Here is a 27883-nt window from a genome sequence, read left to right on the forward strand (position 1 = left end):
GTCTGTCTATGTGCTTGATGATGTGTAGGTCTGCCAATCTGTCTGGCTGTCTGTCTGTGAGCATGAATGTGTCTGTCTAAAGAGCAGTACCAGCTTGAATAAACTTGGGCTGTGAGCCAAGAGGACATCAGAGAATGTTATGACAGCTCCTCTCCTGCTGAAGAGGAGCAGTCACTGTGTTTCTGAGCTCAGAGGAAGTAGGTGAGAATTTAAAAAGATAAAACTATAACCATTGAAATGGACTAAAATGAATTTATCAGGTACCTCAATAGCTTACATAATTTTAAGAGAAGTGAGGCAGTTTAAAATAAACTGTTAAAGACACCTCAGAAATAAATAGAGCTTAACAATTCAGATAAAATGTGTTATAATTCAGATTTGATTTCAGACATATAAATGATGACTAAAATGAATGTAAATAAAACCTAAAAAAATGCCAATATTGTTTATATCTCAGTTTGGGAATACACCTTTTTATTCTAGAATCTCTCTCTCACTGAAAGAGCGTCATTGACTGAAACAGTATATATTTATTTTCCAACATCTGTGGAGGGAAAAAAACTAAACTGTTTCCACTTGTCTGTGTGTACTAACCATACTGTCTCCAGACCGTTTCTCCACACAACACCAAACCTCAGGAGTATTGTTAGCCCTCCACAACATTTCCTCTGTTTGACGCCTCGTACTTTATACTTTTATAGGAAGGAGAGAGAGAAAGAGAGAGAGAGAGAATGAGAGAGAGAGAGAATATCACTCAACTTGCAGTATATGCAGTTCTCTCTCTGACCTATGTTCATCACCATATATACACTACATGACCATAAGTAAATTGACACCTTCTTGTTGAACATCTCATTCCAAAATCATGGACATTAATATGGAGTTGGTCTCCCTTCACTGCCACAACAGCCTCCACTCTTCTGGGAAGACTTTCCACTCGATGTTCGACCATTGCTGCAGGGACTTGCTTCCATTCAGCCACAAGAGCATTAGTGAGGTCAGGCACTGATGTTGGGTAATTAGGCCTGGCTCGCAGTCGACTTTCCATTTCATCCCAAAGGTGTTCGATGGGGTTGAGGTCAGGGCTCTGTGCAGGCCAGAGCCCTGACCGATCTCAACAAACCATTTCTGTATGGACGTTACTTTGTACATGGGGGCATTGTCATGCTGAAACAGGAAAGGGCCTTCCCCAAAATGTTGCCACAAAGTTGAAGCACAGAATCATCTAGAATGTCATTGCATGCTGTAGCATTAAGATTTTCCTTCACTGGAACTAAAGGGCCTAGCCCGAACCACGAAAAAAAGCCCCAGACCATTATTCCTCCTCCACCAAACTTTACATTTGGCACTATGCATTGGGCTAAGTAGTGTTGTCCTAGCATCCGCCAAACCCAGATTTGTCCGTCAAACTGCCAAATGGTGATGCGTGATTCATCCCTCCACAGAACGCGTTTCCACTGCTCTCGAGTCCAATAGTGGCAAGCACTCCAGCCGACGCTTGGCATTGTGTATTGTGAACTTAGGCTTGTGTGCAGCTGCTCGGCCAAGGAAACCCATTTCATGAATCCCCCAACGAACAGTTCTTGTGCTAACGTTGCTTCCAGAGGCAGTTTGAAACCGGTAGTGAGTGTAGCAAACGAGGACAGACAATTTTTACACACTACTCGCTTCAGCACTCAGTGGTCCCCTTCTGTGAGCTTGTGTGGCCTACCACTTTGCATCTGAGCCGTTGTTGCTCTTAGACGTTTCCACTTCACAATAACAGCACTTACAGTTCTAGCAGTGCAGAAGTTTGACGAACTGGAATGATGCCACGTTGAAAGTCACAGAGCTCTTTAGTAAGGCCATTCTACTGCCAATGATTGTCTATGGAGATTGCATGTCTGTCTGCTCGATTTTCTACACCTGTCAGCAACGGGTGTGGCTGGAATAGCCGAATCCACTAATATGAAGGGTTGTCCACATACTTTTGTATATATAGATTATCTGTGTGGTTGTATAGAGCATGTGATTGAAGCCTAGCAGTGTAGCGTAGTAGAGGAATCCTAATGCACATAGCAGACACAGAGGCAACGTAGCAGAGAGAACATGTGGCTGCTGGGTGCAGACGTTGTGGGCAGGCATGGTGGTCCTCCCAGTCCCAGTCTCTCACTCTCTCTCTCTGTGCTGCTCAAGACATTCTAGAGACTCAACCTCTCTTACTTTCTCCATCGTCTTTCTCTTTTTCGTTCACTCTCTTCATATCTGTAACTTTGATATGCATAATGCTTTTTAATTGAAATGTTTGTTTATGTATAGGGCCTTAGATATTCTGGATCCACCTCAGTGATAGGTAGGGTCCTGCTCTGAAACTCATCACAAACTACTTCCTGGTGTGTTCTCTCGACATTGAAACAAGCACACAGGGCAAGATATCAGCGCCTGAAGAGGAAATGGGAGAAAGGATGTTCAGGGAACTGAGAAGATGAGGGGAAGGGGTGATGGGAGGTTGGGGGTTTAGGGGAGGGGGTAGGGGAAGGGGAAGGGGTAGGGGGGTGTCCCACTGTTGGAAACAGCAACATCTTCCTCTGTCTGACCTGCGAGTGGAGTGGAGCGAAGTGGAGTAGAGGGCGAGAGCAGAGAGAGAGTTGAGCTGCCAGGCTTGCGCTGGCCTGTTAATAGGACAGAGTCCCCACCACATACAGCAGCAGCAGAGGCATGCACCCCAGTGCTTGGCACCGTTCGGGAGCCTCCTGTTTGTAGGCGTTCCTCACTCCCTACTGCCACTCTCTTCCTGCTGCTGGGAGGAGAAGGGGGGGAGGGGGAGGGAGGGAGGGAGGGAGGGGAAGAGGGATGCAAAGCACACACCTTACCTCTCTCCCTCTCTCTCCCTCTGCACACACATCTCCACAGCAGCACCACCACCACACCACCCACTCTGACCCGGCATCACACAACTCGGCGGCCCCTGGACTGCAGCTAGGTGAGTGGGTAAATATTTACACTCCTCCAGCCTGTCTGTGTGTAAAAGTGTGTGCATATAATGTGTGTGTTCATAAGTGATTCTGTGTGTGTGTGTGTCTACCGTGAAGTATGTTTTGTGATGTGGTAGTCGAGCCAATGAGACTTGTCTCCTGTTCCTGGCCAAAACAAGTGTGTGTGTGTGTGTGTGTGTGTGTGTGTGTGTGTGTGTGTGTGTGTGTGTGTGTGTGTGTGTGTGTGTGTGTGTGTGTGTGTGTGTGTGTGTGTGTGTGTGTGTGTGTGTGTGTGTGTGTGTGTGTGTGTATGTTTGTGAATGCGTGTGTGGTTGTGAATGTGTGTGTGGTGGTTGTGAATGCGTGTGTGGTTGTGAATGTGTGTGTGTGTGTGTGTGTGTGTGTGTGTGTGTGTGTGTGTGTGTGTGTGTGTGTGTGTGTGTGTGTGTGTTGTTTGTGAATGTGTGTGTGTGTGTGTGTGTGTGTGTGTGTGTGTGTGTGTGTGTGTGTGTGTTTGTGTGTGTGTGTGTGGTTGTGAATGTGTGTGTGTGGTTGTGAATGCATGTGTGGTTGTGAATGCGTGTGTGGTTGTGAATGTGTGTGTGTGGTTGTGAATGCGTGTGTGGTTGTGAATGCGTGTGTGGGTGTGAATGTGTGTGTATTGATGGAGAGCTCTCTAAGGCTGTGGGAGAGACTGATGAGGGGGAGGCTCTTTTTCATGCTAATTCAAGTTCTGAAACTGCCCAATGAAAAAGTGATTTGAACAATAAACTATATAATGTGTTATAGCACACTAAATGCATTCGTTTTGATGATGTCTTAGGTATTCTGTTAAACGTGTGAAGATGATCAAATCTCGTTCTCATCAACTGCAGAAGAATTAGGATCTTGAGTAGAAAACTACACAAATTATTACTCAATGATTGTGGATCAATATTGTGAAAAGCACCAGTCTAAGATAGTCAGTGTACATTCTGTAATGATTATTTCTTAAACAATAGTGAAATTAAGTCAATTACTTAGCGTTAAGAGTGTTGATTGTAGATTGCACTTTCTTACATTAAAAATGTTAGTCATTTAGCAGACGCTCTTGTCCAGAGCGACTTACAGTTAGTGCATTTATCTTAAGCTAGCTAGTGACACAAAGTTTACCTGGTAAAGGAGAAATCCCCACCAGCTGCTCTGAGGATGGTAGGCTCAGCTGTTTGAAAGTGCCTCAGTGTGAAGGAGAAGGATTTGGTAGCTAGACCATTACTCACAAAGAACACATCAATTATGGTTATGGTGACTGAGGAAAAACAATGCACACAGAATGAGGCATGGAACAAACTACTTGAAGGCACTCTGGCACAAAGGTGGCGGAGTCCCCAACATGGTTATTAGAAACAATGTCTAAAGTGTCACTCATTCCGCAAAGACAGACCACATGCACTCTCTCTCCACTCCAAAACGTGAGTGACCTCTACTTAACTTCTCTCAGCCTCTATGTGTCTGTCTGCCTGCGCTCCTCTCTCTGCACTTGGTGTAAGCAGAGCGAGGTTGAGGACTCGTGGAGAGCAGCGGACAATTGAGTTGGATCAGCATACCTTTTCCACTTCACATATGAACGTGAGAAGGCTTGCTAAAGAAAGGATCAAAAAGGATGAGTCTGCCTGGGCCTTCCATTCAGACCAGACAGCCCTGGTCGGAGCAGCCCCAGCTCCCCACAGCCTCCCCAGGGACTGTCCTCCCCTCTGTCCCCCTGAGGCCCACTGCTCAGGGGATGCTGGGGGTGTGGCAATGGGGAGACACACAGGGCTGTGTTTACTCTTCTCTGTGGCCCTGGGACGCCTTGTGAGGAGGAAGGCCTGTCTCACGGGCGACAGACTGAGGTGTCTGTGAGAGACTGTGTTGTCTGTGTGGGGAGAGAGAGAGTGAGTGTGTGTTTGGCAGCTGGATGTACTCCAGCTGTGTCTGGGAGGATAATGAACTCCAGGTGTTCCAGTGGGTAGTTTAAGACACCTGTCACCAATACATAGTGCCAGAAAAAGCCAGACTGCAAACAGGGCTAGACGATCTGTTTGCTTATTTTAAGAAGCCTACCTAAGTGGAACTGTGGGCCTGATGAGGAGGAGAGACGGGACAGGGGGATGTGCAAGGGGGCGTTTCCTAGAATCGGAGTGTGACTGGATGTTTATGTCACTGGTGTGTGTGTGCTTGCATGAATGTATGTGAGTGTGTGTTTGAATGTGTGTGTTTGTGTTACCTTACAGTAAGCACCTGGGCCAGCCGGTGCATTTACACTGAGGTGGAGGAAACAAAGGCCTACCTGTGTGGAAGCCTAGGCCTTGAGTCAGGAAACTTACTGTATAAGGAAATTATAAGTATTATGTGTCTTATAACTTTAGAAGTCTTTTTAAACCTCACATGCATGTTAAATGTTCTCCTGCAACAGGGTGATCATATTAAGATCTTACATCTGTAGTTAATGTTTATGGGTGTGAGTCTTCAGCTCTTACTCTTCTGTCCCATCTGTATATTTTCTCTTGTCAGGATGCGGATTTGGTCGTGGGAGCAATGTGGGGAGACTAGCCTGGTGCTACTGGGGTTCCTCACCCTGGGATTGTCTGTAGGGAACCTCTCAACCAGGGGACAGGTACGCTCTCCATCTCTCTCTTACTTTGTCTATGCATATGATGGCCCATCTCCGGCCTCTCGCTTACACACACACACACACACACACACACACACACACACACACACACACACACACACACACACACACACACACACACACACACACACACACACACACACACACACACACACACACACACACACACACACACACACACACACACCTCTATCACTGACCTAATATCAGTCCGTCAGTCACAATGTTTGTTTGTCTTTCTATCGCTCTGTTTTTCTCTATTTGCCAGTTGTTCACTCACACACTCTTGCCTTGTCTTTCTGTCCCTCTCATCTTCTGACTGGTCCTTCTTACATGAGTTCTCCTATAAAAACCCACAGCTGTTTTCTCTCACTCCTTTTCCAAGGAGAGCACAGTAGATATAATTTGTCTCCACTTCACTCAGATTGTCAGAGTGGCTAGACATGCTTATAATTAGTCACACTGTGTGTACAGGGCCCTGTTCTGCTGTTGTTCTCTAAGGGTGCTGTATTGTGTCTAGGAGGATGGGGCAGCCTCCAACAGTCTGGAGGATGAGCTGGAGTCCACCACATACTGGTGGGGAGAGTGGGCCAAGTGGACCGCCTGCACGCGCACCTGTGGAGGTGGGGTCATGTCCCAGGAGAGGCACTGTCTCAAACAGAGGTCAGTCCACTGAAAGAAATATTCTATTCTATACTGTTCTGTTCTATTGTTATTCTATTCAATTATATTCTAACCTGTTATTTTAGCACATTCATTTAGCACATGTATTAAATGTATGTATTTTCTATCCAAAGAAAGAAAGCAGCCGCTGGTAGATACAACATGACCTGCACTGGCACTTCGAAAAAATACCTCCTCTGTAACACCAAGGTTAGCATGCATCTAGTACTGCCACCCCTTTTCCTGTCGTTAACAAAATGCATGTTGACACAATACCCCACAACCCAAAGTATATGATGCAGAAGTTAGCACAGCTCTTTTTCTTATCAATTGAGATACAAATAGCTTAAAGGGGTAATCTTCAGGTATTACATACATTTCTAGACTTATAAAGTAATGATATGTACCCACTGATTTTTGAAGAATATAATTTATTATCAGGGCACAAGGTGAGACCTAGATACAGACACAGGAGGCAGATGGTTGGAGTCTTACAATGTTTTTTAACCCAAAAAGGGGTAAGCAAGAGAATGGTTGTGTACAGGCAAAAGGTCAAAGCCAGCTCAGTGTCCAATAGGTACCGAAGGGCAGGCAGATTCAAGGTCAGGGCAGGCAGATTCAAGGTCAGGGCAGGCAGATTCAAGGTCAGGGCAGGCAGATTCAAGGTCAGGGCAGGCAGGATGATCAGGAAGGTGGGAAAGTAGTCCAGAGTCAGGCAGTGGCCACAACTGGGAAGACTAGCAAAAGACAATAGAAAAGGAGTACGGGGGAAAACACGCTGGTTGACTTGACTAAACATACAAGACAAACTGGCACAGAGAGATAGGAAACACAGGGATAAATACACTGGGGAAAATAAGCGACACCTGGAGGGGGTGGAGACAATCACAGGGACAGGTGAAACAGATCAGGGCGTGACACTTAGAAATGCTTCAGGAGCTTTGTTCAACTGCAGTACCAATCAGAACCCCAAATATAACATTGTTTAACTCCAATGTTTGTAAACAAAGTAAATGTAAACAAACACTGTCAGCCTATAGCCTCAAAACATGATTAAAACTATAATCTATGAATATAGTCTATGAACTTGAGTGGTTAAATTTTTCCAGACCCATCCCTCAGCCTTTTACTGAAACATTGGAGGGGAACCCCCTTTGTTATTGTTTCAACAGCAGATTGCCCCTTTAAGGTTTAGTGCTGTGGCCATAAACCCTGGTCCTGAAGAGCAACAGGGTGAACAGGCTTTTGTTCCAGAGTTGCCACACCCTGTTACACCCTTTTATTACATATTGTAAAACCATTTTAAAATAAAAAACACATGGAACAGACAGAAAAGTGTGTGTATATTTTCTGTCTTGTGCAGGACTGCCCTTCCTCTGGGAGAAGCTTCAGGGAAGAGCAGTGCTGGTCGTTCAACTCACAGGTCTACAATGGCAGGAACTACCACTGGAAACCCCTGTATCCCGGTAAAACAACCATATTAAACCTACTCAGCTCTGTCATTCCCTCCTGTGTGGCCTGTCCTCGAGGCTCGTTATTACACTGTTAACGCTGACCTTTGTGTCCATCCCTCCATCCACAGATGACTATGTCCATATCTCCAGTAACCCATGTGACCTGCACTGCACCACAGCCGACGGCCAGAGACAGCTGATGGTTCCTGCCCGAGACGGAACATCCTGCAAGTACAGCAACTACAGAGGGGTCTGTGTGGACGGCAGATGTGAGGTTAGGGAGCGCTTGTTTCTTCATCTGCCGAGGAAATGGCTTTGCATATTCTGTGAGAATGGCCGAAAGGCTTATTTTCCTGGTCACATGATAAAAGTGTATCAATACTTTTTCAACTGGCTTTGCATGTGCTGAAATGATTCAAGAAGAGAATGATCCTGTTTGTGTTCATTTCTGCAGCCAATCGGGTGTGATGGAGTGCTCTTCTCGCCCAATACACTGGATACGTGTGGAGTGTGTCAGGGGGATGGCAGCAGCTGCAGCAGGGTCAACGGAAACTTCCGCCGCGAGGCCACCAGTTTGGGTACGAGTGTGTTCAACCTCAACCACAGACAGTGTGTGGGTGGGTGGATGTGTGGGCAAGGATAGAGGGTACTGATGGAGGAGATATGGCTCTCCATCTATTCCAAATCTTGAACACACCTATCAGGGACAAGCCCCCCAAATATGTCACTGAAAGATAACTACAGACAGTTCAGAGCTGAATCTGACAACAAGGTCTATGTGATTCTTAAGCTGACTCCTCTGATATCCAGGCTATTTAGTTGCAGGTAAAATGTAGTCATCATGATGTTTCCTGTTTCCTGTCTCCAAGGTTACTCCTTTATCACAACAATCCCTGAGGGTTCCTGGGACATCCAGATCATTGAGAGGAAGAAGTCAGCTGATGTTTTGGGTGGGTACTTCCTTTTTATCCTGCTCCCTATGCCATGTATACAAACATTTCTAATGTCTCCTGTTGGTATGGTGTGATGTCATTAGGATCCATATAATTTAATGACAAGAAGAAGGTGTAAAACATTTTATTCAAGATTTTCAGCAAATACAAAGGATATTTTCTCTCCCGCAATGGGATAACCATTAATATTGATAGTGGGACAGTGTTAAGTTACTAAAGGAAGTACATTAATCAACTGAAATTAATCAGATCATCTATATACTTTAATTTCCTTTGTGATCTCTTGAAATGACTTTATTGTATTAATTTATGGTCATGTATGGGGAGTAGAAATTCCAGTTTACAGTGAACATCAAAGATTTGACCTTTCCATAGAGTCAACCAACCGGTCCTCCTCCAATGGTTCTCCATCCCCTCAATGAGACTATGTTCTATCCTATCTCCCACACAGCTGTGACTGATCAGGCGGGGAACTTCTTTTTCAATGGGAACTACAAGGTGGACAGCCCCCAGAACTTCCATGCGGCGGGGACCGTCTTCAAGTACCGGCGGCCCATGGATGTGTATGAGACGGGGATCGAGTACATCGCAGCCAAAGGGCCCATCAACCAGGCCATCAATGTTCTGGTATTGTATCCTGCTGAGGTCTGCTCTGCTCCCTCCCCTCGCCGAGCAGCCAGTGCCTCTGGGTAATCTCTAATTTAGAAATAGTGTACACGTATCCAGTAACTTGTAGGTGCAGGGTACAAAATCCCACGTAATTTAAACGAAAAAAATAATATGTGATGACGTTTAATCAACGTGGAAGACTGATTGGATTTTCAAAAAGTCATCAAAGTAAGGAAATTGCTTCCTTTATATGTGCAATTGACTGAGTTTGGTAGGAGAGAGCAGGAGGGAATGGTGAGCTCTCTGGTGCTATTTTGTCTCCTCATAGGTGTGGAACCAGAATGGTCGTATCCCTTACATTACGTACGAGTACACCGTCCTACGGGAGTCCCTGTCCCCCATCCCTCAACCCCCTGTCTACACCGGCCCCGACAGCACCACCCCTGGGGTTTCCATGGAGATGGGCAGTATGGTGGCCCCCAACGAGAGCACGTATGACAAGGCGATACCTGAGACTCAGCAGAACCGTTTGTTGAAGAAGGGGGCCGAGATGGCAGGGGCCGAGGGCCAGGAGACCAATGAGGTGTATGAGGAGACAGCAGCCATTGACTCTGACCAGGACAGCCCAACCCTTCCACAATACACAGGTAACAGCAATAACTAGAAACCAATATACCAATACAATAACTTAGAGAGAGAGAGAGAGAGAGAGAGAGAGAGAGAAAACAACACTGAGCTGCTGATGCAGGCCCCCGACGCTCAGGACTATGTGCTATCGCTATCTGTAGCTGATGTGAGTAAGTTATTTAAGCATTTTAACCCTCGCAAGGCTGCCGGGCCATACGGCATCCCAATCCGCGTCCTCAGAGCAAGTGCAGACCAGCTGACTAGAGTGTTTACAGACATATTCAATCTCTCCATAACCCAGCCTGTTGTCCCCACTTGCTTCAAGATGTCCACCATTGTTCCTGTACCAAGAAAGTGAAGGTAACTGAGCTGAATGACTATCGCCCCGTAGTGCTCACTTCTTTCTTCATGAAATGGTTTGAGAGGCTAGTCAAGGAGAGGCTAGTCATATCACTTCCACCTTACCCCACACCCTAGACCCATTACAATTTGCATATCGCAGCAACTCATCCATGGACTACGCAATTGCCATTGCACTACACACTGCCCCATCCCACCTGAACAAGATAAATACCTATGGAAGAATGCTGTTCATCGACTACAGCTCAGTTTTCAACACCATAGTGCCCTCCAAGCTCATCACTCAGCTCAGGGCCATGGGTCTGAATGCCTCCCTGTGCAACTGGGTCCTGGACTTCCTGACAACAACAACTCTGACACGCTGATCCTCAACTTGTGGGCCCCGCAGGGGTGCATGCTCAGCCCCCTTCTGTACTCCCTGTTCACCCATGACTGCGTGGCCTCGCACATCTCCAACTCAATCATCAAGTTTCCTGACGACACAACAGTGGTAGGTCTGATTACCAACAACGACGAGACAGTCCACAGGGAGGAAGTAAGAGCCCTGTCGGAGTGGTACCAGGAAAATAACCACTCCCTCAACGCCAACAAAACAAAGGAGCTGATCGTGAACTACAGGAGACAGCAGAGAGAGCACGCCCCCATTCACATCGACGGGGCCTTATCGGAGGGGGTCAAAAGCTTCAAGTTCCTCGGCATGCATATCACTGACAACCTGAAATGGTCCATTCACACAAACAGGTGCAACAGCGCCTCTCAAGCTCAGGAGGCTGAAGGAATTATGCCCCTAAGAAACTTAGGTAAACTTTATTCTTTAATCAGCACAACCAATTTCAGCTGTGCTAACATAATTGCAAAAGGGTTTTCTAATGATCAATTAGCATTTTAAAATTATAAACTTGGATTAGCTAACACAATGTGCCATTGGAACACAGGAGTGATGGTTGCTGATAATGGGCCACCGCACGCCTATATTGATATTCCATAAAAAGTCTGCCGTTTCCAGCTACAATAGTCTTTTACAACCTTCTTTTAAACCTTTTTATTTTATTTCACCTTTATTTAACCAGGTAGGCAAGTTGAGAACAAGTTATCATTTACAATTGTGACCTGGTCAAGATAAAGCAAAGCAGTTCAACACATACAACAACACAGAGTTATACATGGAGTAAAACAAACATACAGTCAATAATACAGTAGAAAAATAAGTCTATATACAATGTGAGCAAATGAGGTGAGATAAGGGAGGTATAGGCAAAAAAAAGGCCATGGTGGTGAAGTAAATACAATATAGCAAGTAAAACACTGGAATGGTAGATTTGCAGTGGAAGAATGTGCAAGGTAGAGATAGAAATAATGGGGTGCAAAGGAGCAAAATAAATAAATACAGTAGGGGGACAGGTAGTTGTTTGGGATAAATTATAGATGGGCGATGTACAGGTGCAGTAATCTGTGAACTGCTCTGACAGCTGGTGCTTAAAGCTAGTGAGAGAGATAAGTGTTTCCAGTTTCAGAGATTTTTGTAGTTCATTCCAGTCATTGGCGGCAGAGAACTGGAAGGAGAGAGGGAACTGGAAGGAGAGGCAGCCAAAGGAAGAATTGGTTTTGGGGGTGACCAGTGAGATATACCTGCAGGAGCGCGTGCTACAGGTGGGTGCTGCTATGGTGACCAGTGAGCGGAGATAAGGGGGGACTTTACCTAGCAGGGTCTTGTAGATGACCTGGAGCCAGTGGGTTTGGCGACGAGTATGAAGCGAGGGCCAGCCAACGAGAGCGTACAGGTCGCAGTGGTGGGTAAGTACATGGGGCTTTGGTGACAAAACGGATGGCACTGTGATAGACTGCATCCAATTTATTGAGTAGGGTATTGGAGGCTATTTTGTAAATGACATCGCCGAAGTTGAGGATCAGTAGGATGGTCAGTTTTACAAGGGTATGTTTGGCAGCATGAGTGAAGGATGCTTTGTTGCGAAATAGGAAGCCAATTCTAGATTTAACTTTGGATTGGAGAGGTTTGATGTGAGTCTGGAAGGAGAGTTTACAGTCCAACCAGACACCTAGGTATTTGTAGTTGTCCATATATTCTAAGTCAGAACCGTCGGGCGGGCAGGTGCAGGCAGCGATCGGTTGAAGAGCATGCATTTAGTTTTACTTGTATTTAAGAGCAATTGGAGGCCACGGAAGGAGAGTTGTATGGCATTGAAGCTCATCTGGAGGGTTGTTAACACTGTGTCCAAAGAAGGGCCAGAAGTATACAGAATGGTGTCGTTTGCATAGAGGTGGATCAGAGACTCACCAGCAGCAACAGCGACATCATTGATGTATACAGAGAAGAGAGTCGGTCCAAGAATTGAACCCTGATGCACCCCCATAGAGACCGCCAGAGGCTCAGACAACAGGTTTGACACACTGAACTCTATCAGAGAAGTAGTTGGTGAACCAGGCGAGGCAATCATTTGAGAAACCAAGGCTATCGAGTCTGCCGATTAGGATGTGGTGATTGACAGAGTCGAAAGCCTTGGCCAGATCAATGAACAGGGCTGCACAGTATTGTCTCTTATCGATAGCAGTTAAGATATCGTTTAGGACCCTGAGCGTGACTAAGGTGCACCCATGACCAGCTCTGAAACCAGATTGCATAGCAGAGAAGGTATGGTGGGATTGGAAATGGTCGGTAATCTGTTTGTTGACTTGGCTTTCGAAGACCTTAGAAAGGCAGGGTATGATAGATATAGGTCTGTAGCAGTTTGGGTCAAGAGTGTCCACCCCTTTGAAGAGGGGGATGACCGCAGCTGCTTCCAATCCTTGGGAATCTCAAACAACACGAAAGAGAGGTTGAACAGGCTAGTAATAGGGGTTGCAACAATTTTGCCAGATAATTTTAGAAAGAAAGGGTCCAGACTGTCTGGCCCGGCTGATTTGTAGGGGTCCAGATTTTGCAGCTCTTTCAGAACATCAGCTGACTGGATTTGGGAGAAGGAGAAATGGGGAGGCTTGGGCGAGTTGCTGTGGGGGATGCAGTGCTGTTGACTGAGGTAGGGGTAGCCAGGTGGAAAGCATGGCCAGCCATAGAAAAATGCTTATTGAAACTCTCAATTATCTTCTTGATACTACCCATCCCGTATCCGGGATCGTGAATACAGCCTCAGGCTCATTAGCATAACGCAACGTTAACGATTTCTGAAAATCGCAAATGAAATTAAAATAATATGCCTGCTCTCAAGCTTAGCCTTTTCTTAACAACACTGTCATCTCAGATTTTCAAAATATGCTTTTGAACCATAGCAAATCAAGCATTTGTGTAAGAGTATTGCAAGCTAGCTTAGCATTTTACGTAGCATTTAGCACGCAACATTTTCACAAAAACCAGATAACCAAATAAATAAAATCATTTACCTTTGAAGAACTTCAGATGTTTTCAATGAGGAGACTCTCAGTTACATAGCAAATGTTCAGTTTTTCCAGAAAGAATCTTTGTGTAGGAGAAATCGCTCCGTTTTGTACATCACATTTGGCTACCGAAACGAACCGAAAATTCAGTCACCAAAACGTCAAACTTTTTCCAAATTAACTCCATAATATCGACCGAAACATGGCAAACGTTGTTTAGAATCAATCCTCAAGGTGTTTTTCACATATCTCTTCATTGATATGCCGTTCGTGGAAGCCTGCTTTCCCCTCAGAATCCCATGGAAAAATACCAGCAGCTGAAAATGACGCACCAATTTCGACGGAGGACACCGTGCGGACACCTGGCAAATGTAGTCTCTTATGGTCAATCTTCCAATGATATGCCTACAAATACGTCACAATGCTGCAGACACCTTGGGGAAACGATAGATAGGGCAGGCTCATTCCTGTCGCATTCACAGCCATATAAGGAGACAATGAAAAACAGAGCCTCAAAAGTTCTGGAAACTTCAGAGTGTTTTCTTTCCAAAGCTATCAATTATATGCATAGTCGAGCATCTTTTTGTGACAAAATATCTTGTTTAAAACGGGAACGTTTTTCATCCAAAAATGAAATACTGCCCCCAGAGTTTCAAGAGGTTAAAGTGGATTTATCGGTGGTGACAGTGTTTCCTATCCTCAGTGCAGTGGGCAGCTGGGAGGAGGTGTTCTGATTCTCCATGGACTTTACAGTGTCCCAGAATTTTTTTGAGTTTGTGTTGAAGGAAGCAAATTTCTGCTTGAAAAGGCTAGCCTTGGTTCTTCTAACTGCCTGTGTATATTGGTTTCTAGCTTCCCTGAAAAGTTACATATGACGGGGGCTGTTCGATGCTAATGCAGAACGCCATAGGATGTTTTTGTGTTGGTTAAGGGCAATCAGGTCTGGAGAGAACCAAGGGCGATATCTGTTCCTGGTTCTACATTTCTTGAATGGGGCATGCTTATTTAAGATGGTGAGGAAGGCATTTTTTTAAATAACCAGGTATCCTCTACTGACGGGATGAGGTCAATATCCTTCCAGGATACCTGGGCCAGGTCGATTAGAAAGGCCTGCTCGCTGAAGTGCTTCAGGGAGCATTTGATAGTGATGAGTGGAGGTCATTTGACCGCTGACCCATGACGGATGCAGGCAATGAGGCAGGGATTGCTGAGATCTTGGTTGAAAACTGCAGAGGTGTATTTAGAGGGCAAGTTGGTTAGGATGATATCTATGAGGGTGCCAGTGTTTATGGCTTTGGGGTGGTACCTGGTAGGTTCATTGATAATTTGTGTGAGATTGAGGGCATCAAGCTTAGATTGTAGGATGGATGGGGTGTTAAGCATTTTCCAGTTTAGGTCACCTAGCAGCACGATCTCTGAAGATAGATGGGAGGCAATCAGTTCACATATGGTGTCCAGAGCACAGCTGGGGGCAGAGGGTGGTCTATAGCAGGCGGCAACGGTGAGAGACTTGCTTTTAGAGAGGTGGATTTTTAAAAGGAGAAGTTAAAATTTTTGGGTACAGACCTGGATAGTAGGACAGAACTATGCAGGCTATCTCTGCAGTAGATTGCAACACCTCCTCCCTTGGCCGTTCTATGTTGTTTGAAAATGTTGTAGTTAGGGATGAAGATTTCAGAATTTTTGGTGGTTTTCCTAAGCCAGGATTCAGACATGGCTAGAACATCCAGGTTGGCAGAGTGTGCTAAAGCAGTGAATAAAACAAACTTAGGGAGGAGGCTTCTAATGTTAACATGCATGAAACCAAGGCTATTACGGTTACAGATGTCATCAAAAGAGAGCGCCTGGGGAATAGGCACTGCAGGGCCTGGATTCACCACTACATCACCAGAGGAACAGAGGAGGAGTAGGATAAGGGTATGGCTATAAACTGAACAAGTTCCACAGACATGTGACTAACAGAAATGCAATAATGTGTCCCTGAACAAGGGGGGCAAAATCAAAAGTAACAGCCAGTATCTGGTGTGGCCACCAACTGCATTAAGTACAGCAGTGCATCTCCTCCTCATGGACTGCACCAGATTTGCCAGAGTGTTACCCCACTCTTCCACCAAGAAACCTGCAAGTTCCCTGTCATTTCTGGGGGGAATGGCCCTAGCCCTCATCCCTCCGATCCAACAGGTCCCAGACGTGCTCAATGGGGATTGAGATCCGGGCTCTTTGCTGGCCATGGCAGAACACTGACATTCCTGTCACACACAGAACGAGCAGTATGGCTGGTGGCATTGTCATGCTGGAGGGTCATGTCAGGATGAGCCTGCAGGAAGTGTACCACATGAGGGAGGAGGATGTTTTCCCTGTAATGCACAGCGTTGAGATTGCATGCAATGACAACAAGCTCAGTCCGATAATGCTGTGACACACTGCCCCAAACCATGACGGACCCTCCACCTCCAAATCGATCCCGCTCCAGAGTACAGGCCTCGGTATAACGCTCATTACTTCGACGATAAACGCGAATCCGACCATGACCCCTGGTGAAACAAAACCGCGACTCGTCAGTGAAGAGCACTTTTTGCCAGTCCTGTCTGGTCCAGCGATGGTGGCTTTGTGCCCATAGGCGACGTTGTTGCCGGTGATGTCTGGTGAGGACCTGCCTTACAACAGGCCTACAAGCTCTCAGTCCAGCCTCTCTCAGCCTATTGCGGACAGTCTGAGCACTGATGGAGGGATTGTGCATTCCTGGTGTTACTCAGGCACTTGTTGTTGTCATCCTGTACCTGTCCCGCAGGTGTGATGTTCGGATGTACCGATCCTGTGCAGGTGTTGTTATACGTGGTCTGCCACTGCGAGGACGATCAGCTGTCCGTCCTGTTTCCCTGTAGCTCTGTCTTAGGCGCTCTCGCCGATCCAACAGGTCCCAGACTGTTGGTAAAATTATGATTAAATGACTGAACAAATCATTTTAAATGGAACTGTAACTAAGTAAACTTATATTCTGTTTTATTATCTGATTAACTATATGAGTTCATAAGGTGGGATTGTGAGACACGGACAAGGAGTAATAAAAGTTCATGAACACCATTCCAACTAGGAATAAAACGAATGGGTTGTGGACTGTGAAAACAGATAAGGTCGTTAGCCTATGGTTGACCCTACAGAAACTTAGCTCTGGGTTTTTTAGATAAGACAGTGAGTGCATTCCTAAGTTTTCTGTTAATTAGAACTGTTAGCTCAGTGGTGATTGATAATGTTGAGGGGTCAAAAGTTACCTGGGAGTGTGTTAGTAAGTTAGAATGAACTTTTCACCTCACTTTGACCCGGTTGAGAGGAGGGGATTCTGTTAAAGCAATGAAATGACGTCATGATCTGTATATAAACTGTTGTTCATGGTTAAGTGGCAGCGCTCCGAGAATAAATTCTGTTATCTATTATTGAAAGACTGGTCTGCGTCTATTTTATGCAAACAAGAATCTTACAAATTCTTATAAAATAGATTAAGGGTTTTCAATTAATGAAAGCACATTGGCATAATTAAATTACATTAACACAGACGTGCTCAATGGGATTGAGATCATGGCTCTTCGCTGGTCATGGCAGAACATTGACATTCCTGACTTGCAGGTAATAACGTACAGAGCAAGCAGACACGTGGTCTGCCACTGTGTGAATGATCAGCTGTCCGTCCTGTCTCCCTGTAGCACTGTCTTAGGTGTCTTACAGTACAGAAATGGTCATTTATTGCCCTGGCCACATCTGCAGTCCTCATGCCTCGTTGCAGCATGCCTAAGGCACATTCACACAGAGCTGAGCTGGGACCCTGGGCATCTTTTTTGGTGTTTTTCAGAGTCAGTAGAAAGGCCTCTTTAGTGTCCTAAGTTTTCATAACTGTGACCTTAATTGCCAACCGTCTGTAAACTGTTAGTGTCTCAACGACCGTTCCACAGTGGCATGTTCATGAATTGTTAATGGTTCATTGAACAAGCATGGGAAACACTGTTTAAACCCTTTACAATGAAGATCTGTGAAGTTATTTCGATTTTTACTAATTATCTTTGAAAAACAGTGTCCTGAAAAAGGGACGTTTCTTTTTTTGCTGAGTATATAAGGCTTTCTCCCACTTTAATAATTTCTCTAACTTTCCTCTCCCTTCCTGCCATCCCAACAGATGGCAACAGCAGTCACACAGGCAGTGTAGCAGTCCCTGCCCCGGCAGCCAGCAGGCCTTTAGAGGAGGTGCCAGACCCAGAGAACCTCATCTGGAGAGTCTTGCTGGGCGAGCGGATTGGTCCAGATGTGGGAGAGGGACTGTTCTCGTCAGAGGTGGGGCCATTGGACGTAGACCATAGCAGTGTGAAGTTCCCCCTCAAAAGCTCACTGGGGGAGTTCAGTCTGGGCCGGCGGAGGAATGATACTGGAGACCTGCTGTTCCCCAACAGGACGTTGCTGACAGGGATGAGGAGCAACAACCGTACCAACAGAACCAGGTAGAGTAAGGAGAGATCCACACAATGAGCAGAAGTAAATAGGCACATATCGTTATAGTTATAGCAGATATAGTTGAAAAGGAAAACCCAACGCTGAGCCAATGTTGGCCCAACATCAGCTTGTTATCAGGTATAGGAACCCATCCATCTACCAGACACTACCTCTCTTCACTAAGGGATGCTGCTGCTGAGGAGTTAGAGTGAACACTACTCTCTCTAAGTGAGGACCAGAGTGAGTCATTTCAAGGTCCTGAGCAGAGGGGCATTTAAAAGTGCTGTATAGTCTTGCCAGGGACAAGGGCCTGTGCTGCTGGCTGGGCTGGCTAGTGGAATGGAATGTGCTCCATGCTGGCTTCTGGACCGATCCAATGCTAGCTTCTTTTTTCCTTCTGAGACATCCCAAGAATCGCATGGAGAGGAGACAGCTAAAGCTCAGAGCTGGCCGGGATTGCATTCCATCATATTTATAATTCATGTTGGCTTCCCTGCGCTGTGTCCAAACACCGCTTTGCCAGTTCCACTGCCAGTGCCCCATAAAACACATCACATGACCCGCCCTGTCTTCCCCTGCACTGGGGAGAAGAACGGATTGGATGAGGACAAGGACAGGAGGTGGAGGAGGAGGAGGAGGAAGGGAGTAGAGGAAGTGAAGGACAAGTAGGAGAGGAGGGGGACAGATTATTTGAACATACACAGGAACTTTGAATCATACTTCACCGGCATATCTCAGTGTAACTGTGACTAATTTCTGCACATTTCTCCCAGAGGTGAATACAGTCTGACAGTATGTTTCTTCCCAGTCATATTTTTCACTTTGCTGCAAATACCTAGAATTATTTGTTTAAATGAAAGACTGTATCCATTTTTCTCTTCTTCTCTGCCTCCTCCTCTTTCTTTTCCGCACCCAAACACTTCCTCCTTTTCCTCGTCCTCTTCTTCATGCTCTTCCTCCTCTCCACCTACACCTTCTCATTCTCCTCCTACCTCCCTCTCCTGGTCCCCCTTTTCCTCTAAACATCTCTGCTCTGGTTATAAAAAACAGCCAGTGATATTTTTTTGAATTTATTTTATTAGGATCTCCATTAGCTGTTGCAAAAGCAACAGCTACTCTTCCTGGGATCCACACAAAACATGAAACATGAGATAATACAGAACATTAGTAGACATGGACAGAATTACATCAATAAAGAAATTGTAAAAGGCACACGTAGCCTACATATCAATACCAATACATACACACAAACTATTGAGGTCAAATAGGGAAGAGGCATTGTGCCCTGAGGTGTTGCTTTATCTGTTTGTTGAAACCAGGTTTGCTGTTCATTTGAGAAATGAGATGGAATGGAGTTCCATGCAATAATGGCTCTATAAAATACTGTACACTTTCTTGAATTTGTTCTGGATTTGGGGACTGTGAAAAGACCCCTGGTGACATGTCTGGTGGTGTAAGTGTATGTGTCAGACCTTTGTGTAAGTTGACTATGCAACAATTTGGGATTTACAACACATGAATGTTTCTTATAAAAAGAAGAAGTGATGCAGTCAGTCTCTCCTCAACTCTTAGCCAATAGGGACTGGCATAGTATTTATATCAGCCCTCTTATTACAATTGTAATGGTCATCGTTGCATGAGGAAGGATCGGACCAAAGCGCAGCGTGGTACATGTTCATGATTTCTTTATTTAACTCAGAACACTACAAACAAAAATAACAACAAGACAAAACGAAACTGAAACAGTCCTGTCAGGTGCAGAACACTAAACAGAAAATAACTACCCACAAAAACCATGTGGGAAAAAGCTACCTAAGTATGGTTCCCAATCAGAGACAACTATAGACAGCTGTCCCTGATTGAGAACCATACCCAGCCAAAACAAAGAAATGCAAAACATAGAAAATTGAACATAGAATGCCCACCCAAATCACACCCTGACCAAACCAAAATAGAGACATAAAAAGCTCTCTAAGATCAGGGAGGGACAACAATAAAGAGCAAGACGTATCGCTCTGTTCTTGGCCAGCTGCAGCTTAACTAGGTCTTTCCTTGCAGCACTTGACCACACGACTGGACAATAATCAAGATAAGACTAAACTAGAGCCTGCAGAACTTGCTTTTTGAAATGTGGGGTCAAAAAAGCAGATAATCTCTTTATTACAGACAGACCAGACCTCTCCCCATCTTTACAACCATTGAATCTAAATGTTTTGACCATGACAGTTTACATTCTAAGGTAACGCCAAGTAATTTAGTCTCTTGTACTTGTTCAACAGCCACACCATTCATTACTAGATTCAGCTGAGGTTTAGAACATAGGGAATTATTTGTAACAAATACAATGCTCTTAGTTTTAGAGATGTTTAGGAACATTTTATTACTGGCCACCCATTTCAAAACAGACTGCAACTCTTTGTTAAGGGTTTCAGTGACTTCATTAGCTGTGGTTGCTGATGCTTATATGGTTGAATCATCAGCATACATGGACACACATGCTTTGTTTAATGCCAGTGACAGGTCGTTGGTAAAAATAGAAAAGAGTAGCGTGCCTAGAGAGCTGCCCTGCGTTACACCACACTTTACATGTTTGACATTAGAGAAGTTTCCATTAAAGAAAACCCGTTGAGTTCTATTAGATAGATAGCTCTGAATCCATGATATGGCAGAGGTTGAAAACCCATAACACATACGTTTTTTCAACAACAGCTTATGGTCAATAATATTAAAGGCTGCACTGAAATCTAACAGTACAGCTCCCACAATTTTCTTATTATCAATTTCTTTCAACCAATCATCAGTCATTTGTGTCAGTGCAGTTGAGTGCCCATCTCTATAAGTCTGTGATGATTTGTTTACAAAGAAATTGCATTGTATTTGGTCAAACACAATTCTTTCCAACAATTTGCTAAGAGCTGGCAGCAAGCTGGTAGGTCTGCTGTTAAAACCAGTAAAGTCCGCTTTACTACTCTTGGGTAGCGGAATTACTTTGGATTCCCTCCAGGCCTGAGGACAGATATATTCCTCGAGGCTCAGATTAAAGATATGACTGATAGGAGTGGCTATAGAGTCAGCTACCATCCTCTGTAGTTTTCCATCTAAGTTGTCAATGCCAGGAGGTTTGTCATTATTGATCGTTAGGTTTTTCCACCTCTCCCACACTAACTTTACAAAATGATTCCTCATCAATCCATGGAGCCTTAACAATTCTAACAGTCAGTTTCTTATTGACAGGTGCATGTTTATCAATAATTGGAAGAAGCAATTTCATAAATTCATCAAGTGCAGCATCTGGATGCTCCTTATTAATCACATCAGACCAACAAATATTCTTAACATCATCCACATAAAATCTTTTGTATGATCTCTTATACACTATTTTAGGCCCAGCTTTGGAACTTTGGCCTTCCTGTATATAGCCACAATATTGTGCTCACTGCATCCAATGGGTAAGGATACAGCTTTAGAACAAAGTTCTACAGTATTAGTAGAAATGTGATGGATACATGTGGATAATCTTGTCCCTGTAGTGTACGTAAACACCCTGGTAGGTTGATTAATAACCTGAACCAGATTACAGGCACTGGTGAGAAGCTTCCTCTTGAACAGACAGCTTGATGAAAACCAGTCAATATTCAGATCCCCAAGAAAGTAGACATCTGTTAACATCACATACACTATCAAGCATTTCACACATATTATTAAGATACTGACTGTTACCACTTGGTCGCCTATAGCAACACCCCAAAAGAAAAGGCTTTAGATGTGCCAAGTGAACCTGCAACCACAACACTTGACATAATATCTTCTCTAAGCCTTACAGGGGATATGACTCTGAATATATACAGCAACACCCCCCCACAATAGCTTTTCTGTCTCTTCTATAGATGTTGTGTCCTTGTAATGCTACTGCTGTATCAACAAATGATTCATCTAAGTAAGTCTCAGAAATATGTATTAATGTTATCTGATGTTAGCAAGTTACTGATTTCATTAACATTATTTCTAAGGCTACATAAATTAATATGGGTTATTTTTTCAGCACTTTCCTGAGTAGCTTATCAGAGATAGACATAATGTGGAAAAGAGCAAATAAAGCAATAGCAAAAAATATATACAGTCAGCAGCCCATTAATCAATTGATATATATGTGTGTGTGTGTGTGTGTGTGTGTGTGTATGTGTGCTGCGGGGATGAAGCTAGGAACCCATAGACTTGGCTCTCATCCCTTCCAGGCTTCTGGGAAGGAGGGTGGACAATGAGCCTGTCAAAGCGGATGTAAGCACTGTCCCCACGTGCTCTGGCAGCTTTCATGGCTGGGATAAGTTCTTTCCTCTTCTGGCGCACAGCTTCAGGATAGTCCTCGTTGAGGAAGATATACGTTCCTCTCAAGTTCTTGGCTCTTTCCAGAACAGCTATCTTGTCCTTGAACCTCAGGAACTTGACCACTATTGGCCTGGGCCTGTCACCTGGGCTGGTGGTGTGTTTTCCAGTCCTGTGGGCACGCTCCACCTCAATCTTCTGGGGGTCCATCTTCAATTTTTCAGATATCAAATTCTCTTACTTTGTCCTCAGACTCTGTCCAGGTCTCATGTGGAGATTCTGCAATTCCATCCACAACCATGTTGTTCTGCATTGATTGTCCCTCGAATCTGATGTATCCATCATTGTTATCATGGATTCACACACAGAACTGATGTCCTCTCTCAATGATTTACAGTTTGCTGTCATCTTGCTCTTCTCCTGTTTCAACTCATTGAGCTGACCCTGGGAGAACTGCAAACTGTTCTTCAGGTCCTTTACCTCTCTGGTCAGGTCATCCATTCTTTTATTAGTTGAATCGACCAGTATTTGGACAAACCACAAAGCTATTTTCTAGTTCTTTTAACAACTGCTTGTAAAACTATTTTTGTTTGTTTAAAAGATCCTTCACCTGAGATAGACACCACTGTCCTCAACGGTACTCCCTCCAGCTTTGGTCTTTGTCATAGTAGCTAGCAATGTAGGTTACGCTGTTACCTTTCACAGTTCCAGACAGGGCAGGTCACAGGGAAGATTGAACACAACAAACAGCAAGGATCTAGACAGCCACAAACCCGGCACAACCCGCTGTCCCAGCCACAATGGCTAACCGCGGCGCAGGCTGCGTTCAAGCCTTCAAGAAACCCCCCTAGCTTGATAGGCAGCTAACTAGCAGCTAGGCTAACTGCTACGCCAAATAGCTCCTCAGACCCGGCCTTGGTCAGCAGGATCACTGGACAAAGAGAAGCAGTCCCAGCAACTGATGCCAAATGCGTCACGGGATCCAAAATAAAAAGTTACCGAGCTACTAAGAAACTTTCAACACAACAAACCGAGCTCTCTGGATTGGACACAGCAGTTCAAGTACACGTATGACAAGAATGTCACTTTTATGTGAATGTATAAAAAACAGAATGTCGCTGGTTGTTATGATTTTGATGTTGAGGTTAATCAGCCGTAGCAGTGATGCAGCAATGTGTGTGTGAAAGAGAGAGCTGGGGTTCAGTGGGTTCACTGTGAAGGCATGGTTATGTCGTTTGACAGGACTAATTGTTTGAGACCTTGTTGTCATGTCATGTTTGACAGGACTAATCGCGTGAGACATTGCTGTAATGCTGATTGTGACAGGACTAATCATCTGATCTCCTTGTTGTCATGTGTTTGACATAACCATTCGTGTGAGAGCTTGTTGTCATGTTGTGTTTGACATAACCATTCGTGTGAGAGCTTGCTGTCATGTTGTGTTTGACATAACCATTCATGTGAGACCTTGTTGTCATATTGTGTTTGACATAACCATTCATGTGAGACCTTGTTGTCATGTTGTGTTTGACATAACCATTCGTGTGAGACCTTGTTGTCATGTTGTGTTTGACATAACCATTCGTGTGAGAGCTTGCTGTCATGTTGTGTTTGACATAACCATTCGTGTGAGACCTTGTTGTCATGTTGTGTTTGACATAACCATTCGTGTGAGACCTTGTTGTCATGTTGTGTTTGACATAACCATTCGTGTGAGACCTTGTTGTCATGCTGTGTTTGACATAACCATTCGTGTGAGACCTTGTTGTCATGTTGTGTTTGACATAACCATTCGTGTGAGACCTTGTTGTCATGTTGTGTTTGACAGGACCATTCAGAGGTTCCTGCAGAAGAACTTCAAGCTGAGCCCTGCAGACATGTACCGCTGGAAACTGTCTCCTCAGGAACCCTGCACCTCCACCTGCTCTATAGGTAGACACACACACACACACACACACACATGTATATGGATAACTGGTGACATTTTCAGTTATTCCTTAGTTTGCCTGTAATAATTTCCGCTGCAGGAGTATCAAAGTCCTTTGCCATGTGTGTGCGCTACGATGGAGCTGAGGTAGATGACATGCAGTGTGACAATATGACCCGACCTGAACCTGTTCATGACTTCTGCATTGGGAGGGAGTGCCAGCCTAGGTATGCACCAGAAAATAACACACTTACCAGAAAATAACATGCTTTCAGCTTGATTCATTTGGTCAGTCTATGTCATGGAAAGAGCAGCTGTTCTTAATGTTTTATATACTCAGTATATAAGGACTGTTGGACGATGTGGCAATCAAAGTTCATTGAGAACAATGTTTGTCTCTTTTCCACACTTAACCAGGAACTATAAACTGGTGTTGGCCACTACCATACTATTTACAGTAATAATATTTGATTTAATTGACTTCAGAAGATCACTAACTATACCTGAACTCTACTCTGTGTGCATTCCCTCACCCTCAGGTGGGAGGCCAGCAGTTGGAGTGAATGTTCTCGTACTTGTGGTGAGGGCTTCCAGTTCCGTCTGGTGCGCTGCTGGAAGATGCTGTCCCCAGGGCTGGACAGCTCTGTGTACAGTGATCTCTGCACCGTGGCGGAACTGGAGAGGCCCCTGGAGCGCCGTGCCTGTAAGAGCCCCACCTGTGGCCCCCAATGGGAGGTGGCCGAGTGGACTGAGGTGGGTGGAGCTATACTGTGGGAGTTAACGGTGGGACAGGGATTGTGTGTGTGTGTGTGCGCGTGTGTGTGTGTGTGTGTGTGTGTGTGTGTGTGTGTGTGTGTGTGTGTGTGTGTGTGTGTGTGTGTGTGTGTGTGTGTGTGTGTGTGTGTGTGGTTTACATTACAGGAATTACTGCATGGGAACACTATAGTAAGTACATTATTGCATCCTACTTACAGCTGTTTGGGCAGCTGTAGATGATATTAAAAGTGAGTCTGTCCTGTGCCCTCTCCTCTCTCCTGTCCAGTGTCCAGCCAAGTGTGGCCACAGGGCCCAAGTGACCCGGGAGGTCAGGTGTTCAGACGAAACCAAGTTATGTGATCCCCCGACCCGCCCCTCTAACATTAAGAACTGCACAGGCTCACCCTGCGAACGCCAGTGGACTGTGTCAGAATGGGGGCCAGTGAGTACACTACTTTCACTACACTACTCCATCTCGTTGGTACATTGATTACGGATAGGAATAGTGATTGCACTGACTGTAAGTTGCTCTTGATCACTAATGCTTTTGCTGTGTCATTCCTGTTAACCTTTGACCTCTGCAGTGCTCGGGGTTGTGTGGCCAGGGGAAGATGGTACGCCACGTGTACTGTAAAACACCAGAGGGCCGTGTGGTGCCTGAATCTCAGTGCTCTCCGGAGAATAAGCCCCTGGCCATCCATCCCTGTGGGGAGAAGGACTGTGCCCCACACTGGCTCACTCAGGACTGGGAGAGGGTAAGGCAACTGGGTCCTTCTGTTGATGTTCTATTAATGCTCTGTTGGTGTTCTATTTATGTTTTATTGATGGTCTGTTGATATTATGATGAGCATTTTGACAATGTTTACCTGATGTTCTCTTGATGTTTTATATATGTTCTCTTTATGTTTTGTTTATGTTCTCTTGGTTAGAGATTCCTTAGCTGAAAGCAGTCTTATTTTCCTCTCAGTGTAACACGACATGTGGCCGCGGTGTGAAGCGGAGGATCGTGCAATGCGCCGGCATCACCGCTGGGAAGTTCCAGACCCACGACAACGAGGACTGTGGTGCCAGTGAGAGGCCAGAGGACGAGAACACCTGCTTTGAGAGGCCCTGTTTCAAGTGGTACACCACACCCTGGTCTGAGGTGAGATACCATTTCAACCATGACATTGTATCTGAAAACATCATGACATGAGCAATATATTGTATTTACACACCTCACATATACGGTGTCCTATCAAATCACAACTGTGAGCAGTGCTGCTGTGTTCAATCCTTGCACTAAGATGTGTGGTGTGTTCATTCATCAGTGCACTAAGATGTGTGGTGTGTTCATTCATCAGTGCACTAAGATGTGTGGTGTGTTCATTCCTCAGTGCACTAAGATGTGTGGTGTGTTCATTCCTCAGTGCACTAAGATGTGTGGTGTGGGTGTTAGGATGAGAGATGTAAAGTGCTACCAGGCTAGGGAGATCGTGAGAGGGTGTGACTCCCTGACCAAGCCTGTGGCCAAGCAGACCTGCGCCCTGCAACCCTGTCCCACTGAACCCCCAGGTATGTAAGCAATGGCATGGTCCCAAATAGATATGTTTGTGCTGTCTTCCAACACCAATGACCATAGGAGTTGGCAAGACAGCACAAACAGATCTGAGATCAGGCTATACAAGCAGCACATAACCCCAGCATCTCGCAAATTTAGGAGAGTTACAGTAGCTTATGTCTTGTCACAGGCAAAAGTAGACCGGAGAACATGGCATTGTCAAAGCACTTGTTTTTAATTGTATTATTTGCAGTACTTTTTTGCTTTTCCCAACTGAGATAATTATTAGTGTGGGCAAGCACCTCTTTCTTTCATAACAGCCCAAAGTCTTGAGCGTTTAGATTATGGAGGTAAAAAGGCAGATTGATTGATTAATTGATAGATTTGTCATTACAGTATTTTCTGATTGTGATGAGGCTACTTTTTCCATATGATTGAACATATCATAAACGTCTCTGTCATGCAGATGAGAGCTGTCAGGACCGACCCACCACCAACTGCTCTCTAGCTCTGAAGGTGAACCTGTGCAGTCACTGGTACTACAGCAAGGCCTGCTGCCATTCCTGCAGGGCCCAGCACACCTCTTAGTATTGCCTGACACCCCCAAAGCCTGTCCCCCATAGTAGGCTACTCTACTTCACCACAGTAAGTTACTCTACTACACCACAATAGGCTACTCTACTACACTACAGTAGACTACTATACAGTAAGTTACTCTACTTCACCACACTAGGCTACTCTACTACACTACAGTAGACTACTCTACAGTAAATTACTCTACTACACCACAGTAGGTTACTCTACTTCACCACAGTACGTTCCCCACAGTAAGTTACTCTACTACACCACAGTAGTTTACCCTATTTCACCACAGCAAGTTACTCTACTGCACCACACTAGGCTACCCTACTTTACCACAGTAGGTTACTCTACTACACCACACTAGGCTACTCTACTACACCACACTAGGCTACTCTACTACACCACACTAGGCTACTCTACTACACCACACTAGGCTACTCTACTACACCCCACTAGGATACTCTACTACACCCCACTAGGCTACTCGACTACACCACAGTAGGCTACTCTACTCTACCACACTAGGCTACTCTGCTACACCACACTAGGCTACTCTACTACACCACACTAGGCTACTCTAATACACCACACTAGGCTACTCTACTACACCACA

The 27883-nt window shown here is 45.0% G+C and overlaps 1 protein-coding gene across 1 annotated transcript; it reads left to right on the forward strand.

Annotated features, from left to right (window-relative positions):
* The first annotated feature begins 4556 nt into the window (after positions 1-4556).
* On the forward strand, positions 4557-27276 carry LOC135547085 (ADAMTS-like protein 2). The gene is made up of 19 exons (XM_064976166.1): positions 4557-4831; positions 5487-5589; positions 6128-6270; positions 6405-6480; positions 7634-7736; positions 7853-7998; positions 8179-8302; positions 8594-8674; positions 9129-9304; positions 9615-9933; positions 17832-18150; positions 24294-24397; positions 24493-24619; positions 24932-25145; positions 25435-25590; positions 25733-25903; positions 26116-26292; positions 26558-26702; positions 27155-27276. Exons 1-19 carry the CDS (start codon positions 4557-4559, stop codon positions 27274-27276), a joined length of 3081 nt encoding a protein of 1026 aa, XP_064832238.1.
* Positions 27277-27883: the final 607 nt, after the last annotated feature.

This window comes from Oncorhynchus masou, chromosome 1 (genome assembly GCF_036934945.1).
Source record: "Oncorhynchus masou masou isolate Uvic2021 chromosome 1, UVic_Omas_1.1, whole genome shotgun sequence".
In the NCBI taxonomy this organism is placed as follows: domain Eukaryota; kingdom Metazoa; phylum Chordata; class Actinopteri; order Salmoniformes; family Salmonidae; genus Oncorhynchus; species Oncorhynchus masou.

What these genes read in the sequence shown, in the direction of transcription:
- LOC135547085 (XM_064976166.1), top strand. Translation starts at nt 4,557, where the DNA reads ATGAACGTGAGAAGGCTTGCTAAAGAAAGGATCAAAAAGGATGAGTCT. An exon ending in CCGCGAGGCCACCAGTTTGG is followed by an intron (nt 8,303 to 8,593) that starts GTACGAGTGTGT and finishes CCTGTCTCCAAG; the next exon opens with GTTACTCCTTTATCACAACA. An exon ending in AACCCTTCCACAATACACAG is followed by an intron (nt 9,934 to 17,831) that starts GTAACAGCAATA and finishes CCATCCCAACAG; the next exon opens with ATGGCAACAGCAGTCACACA.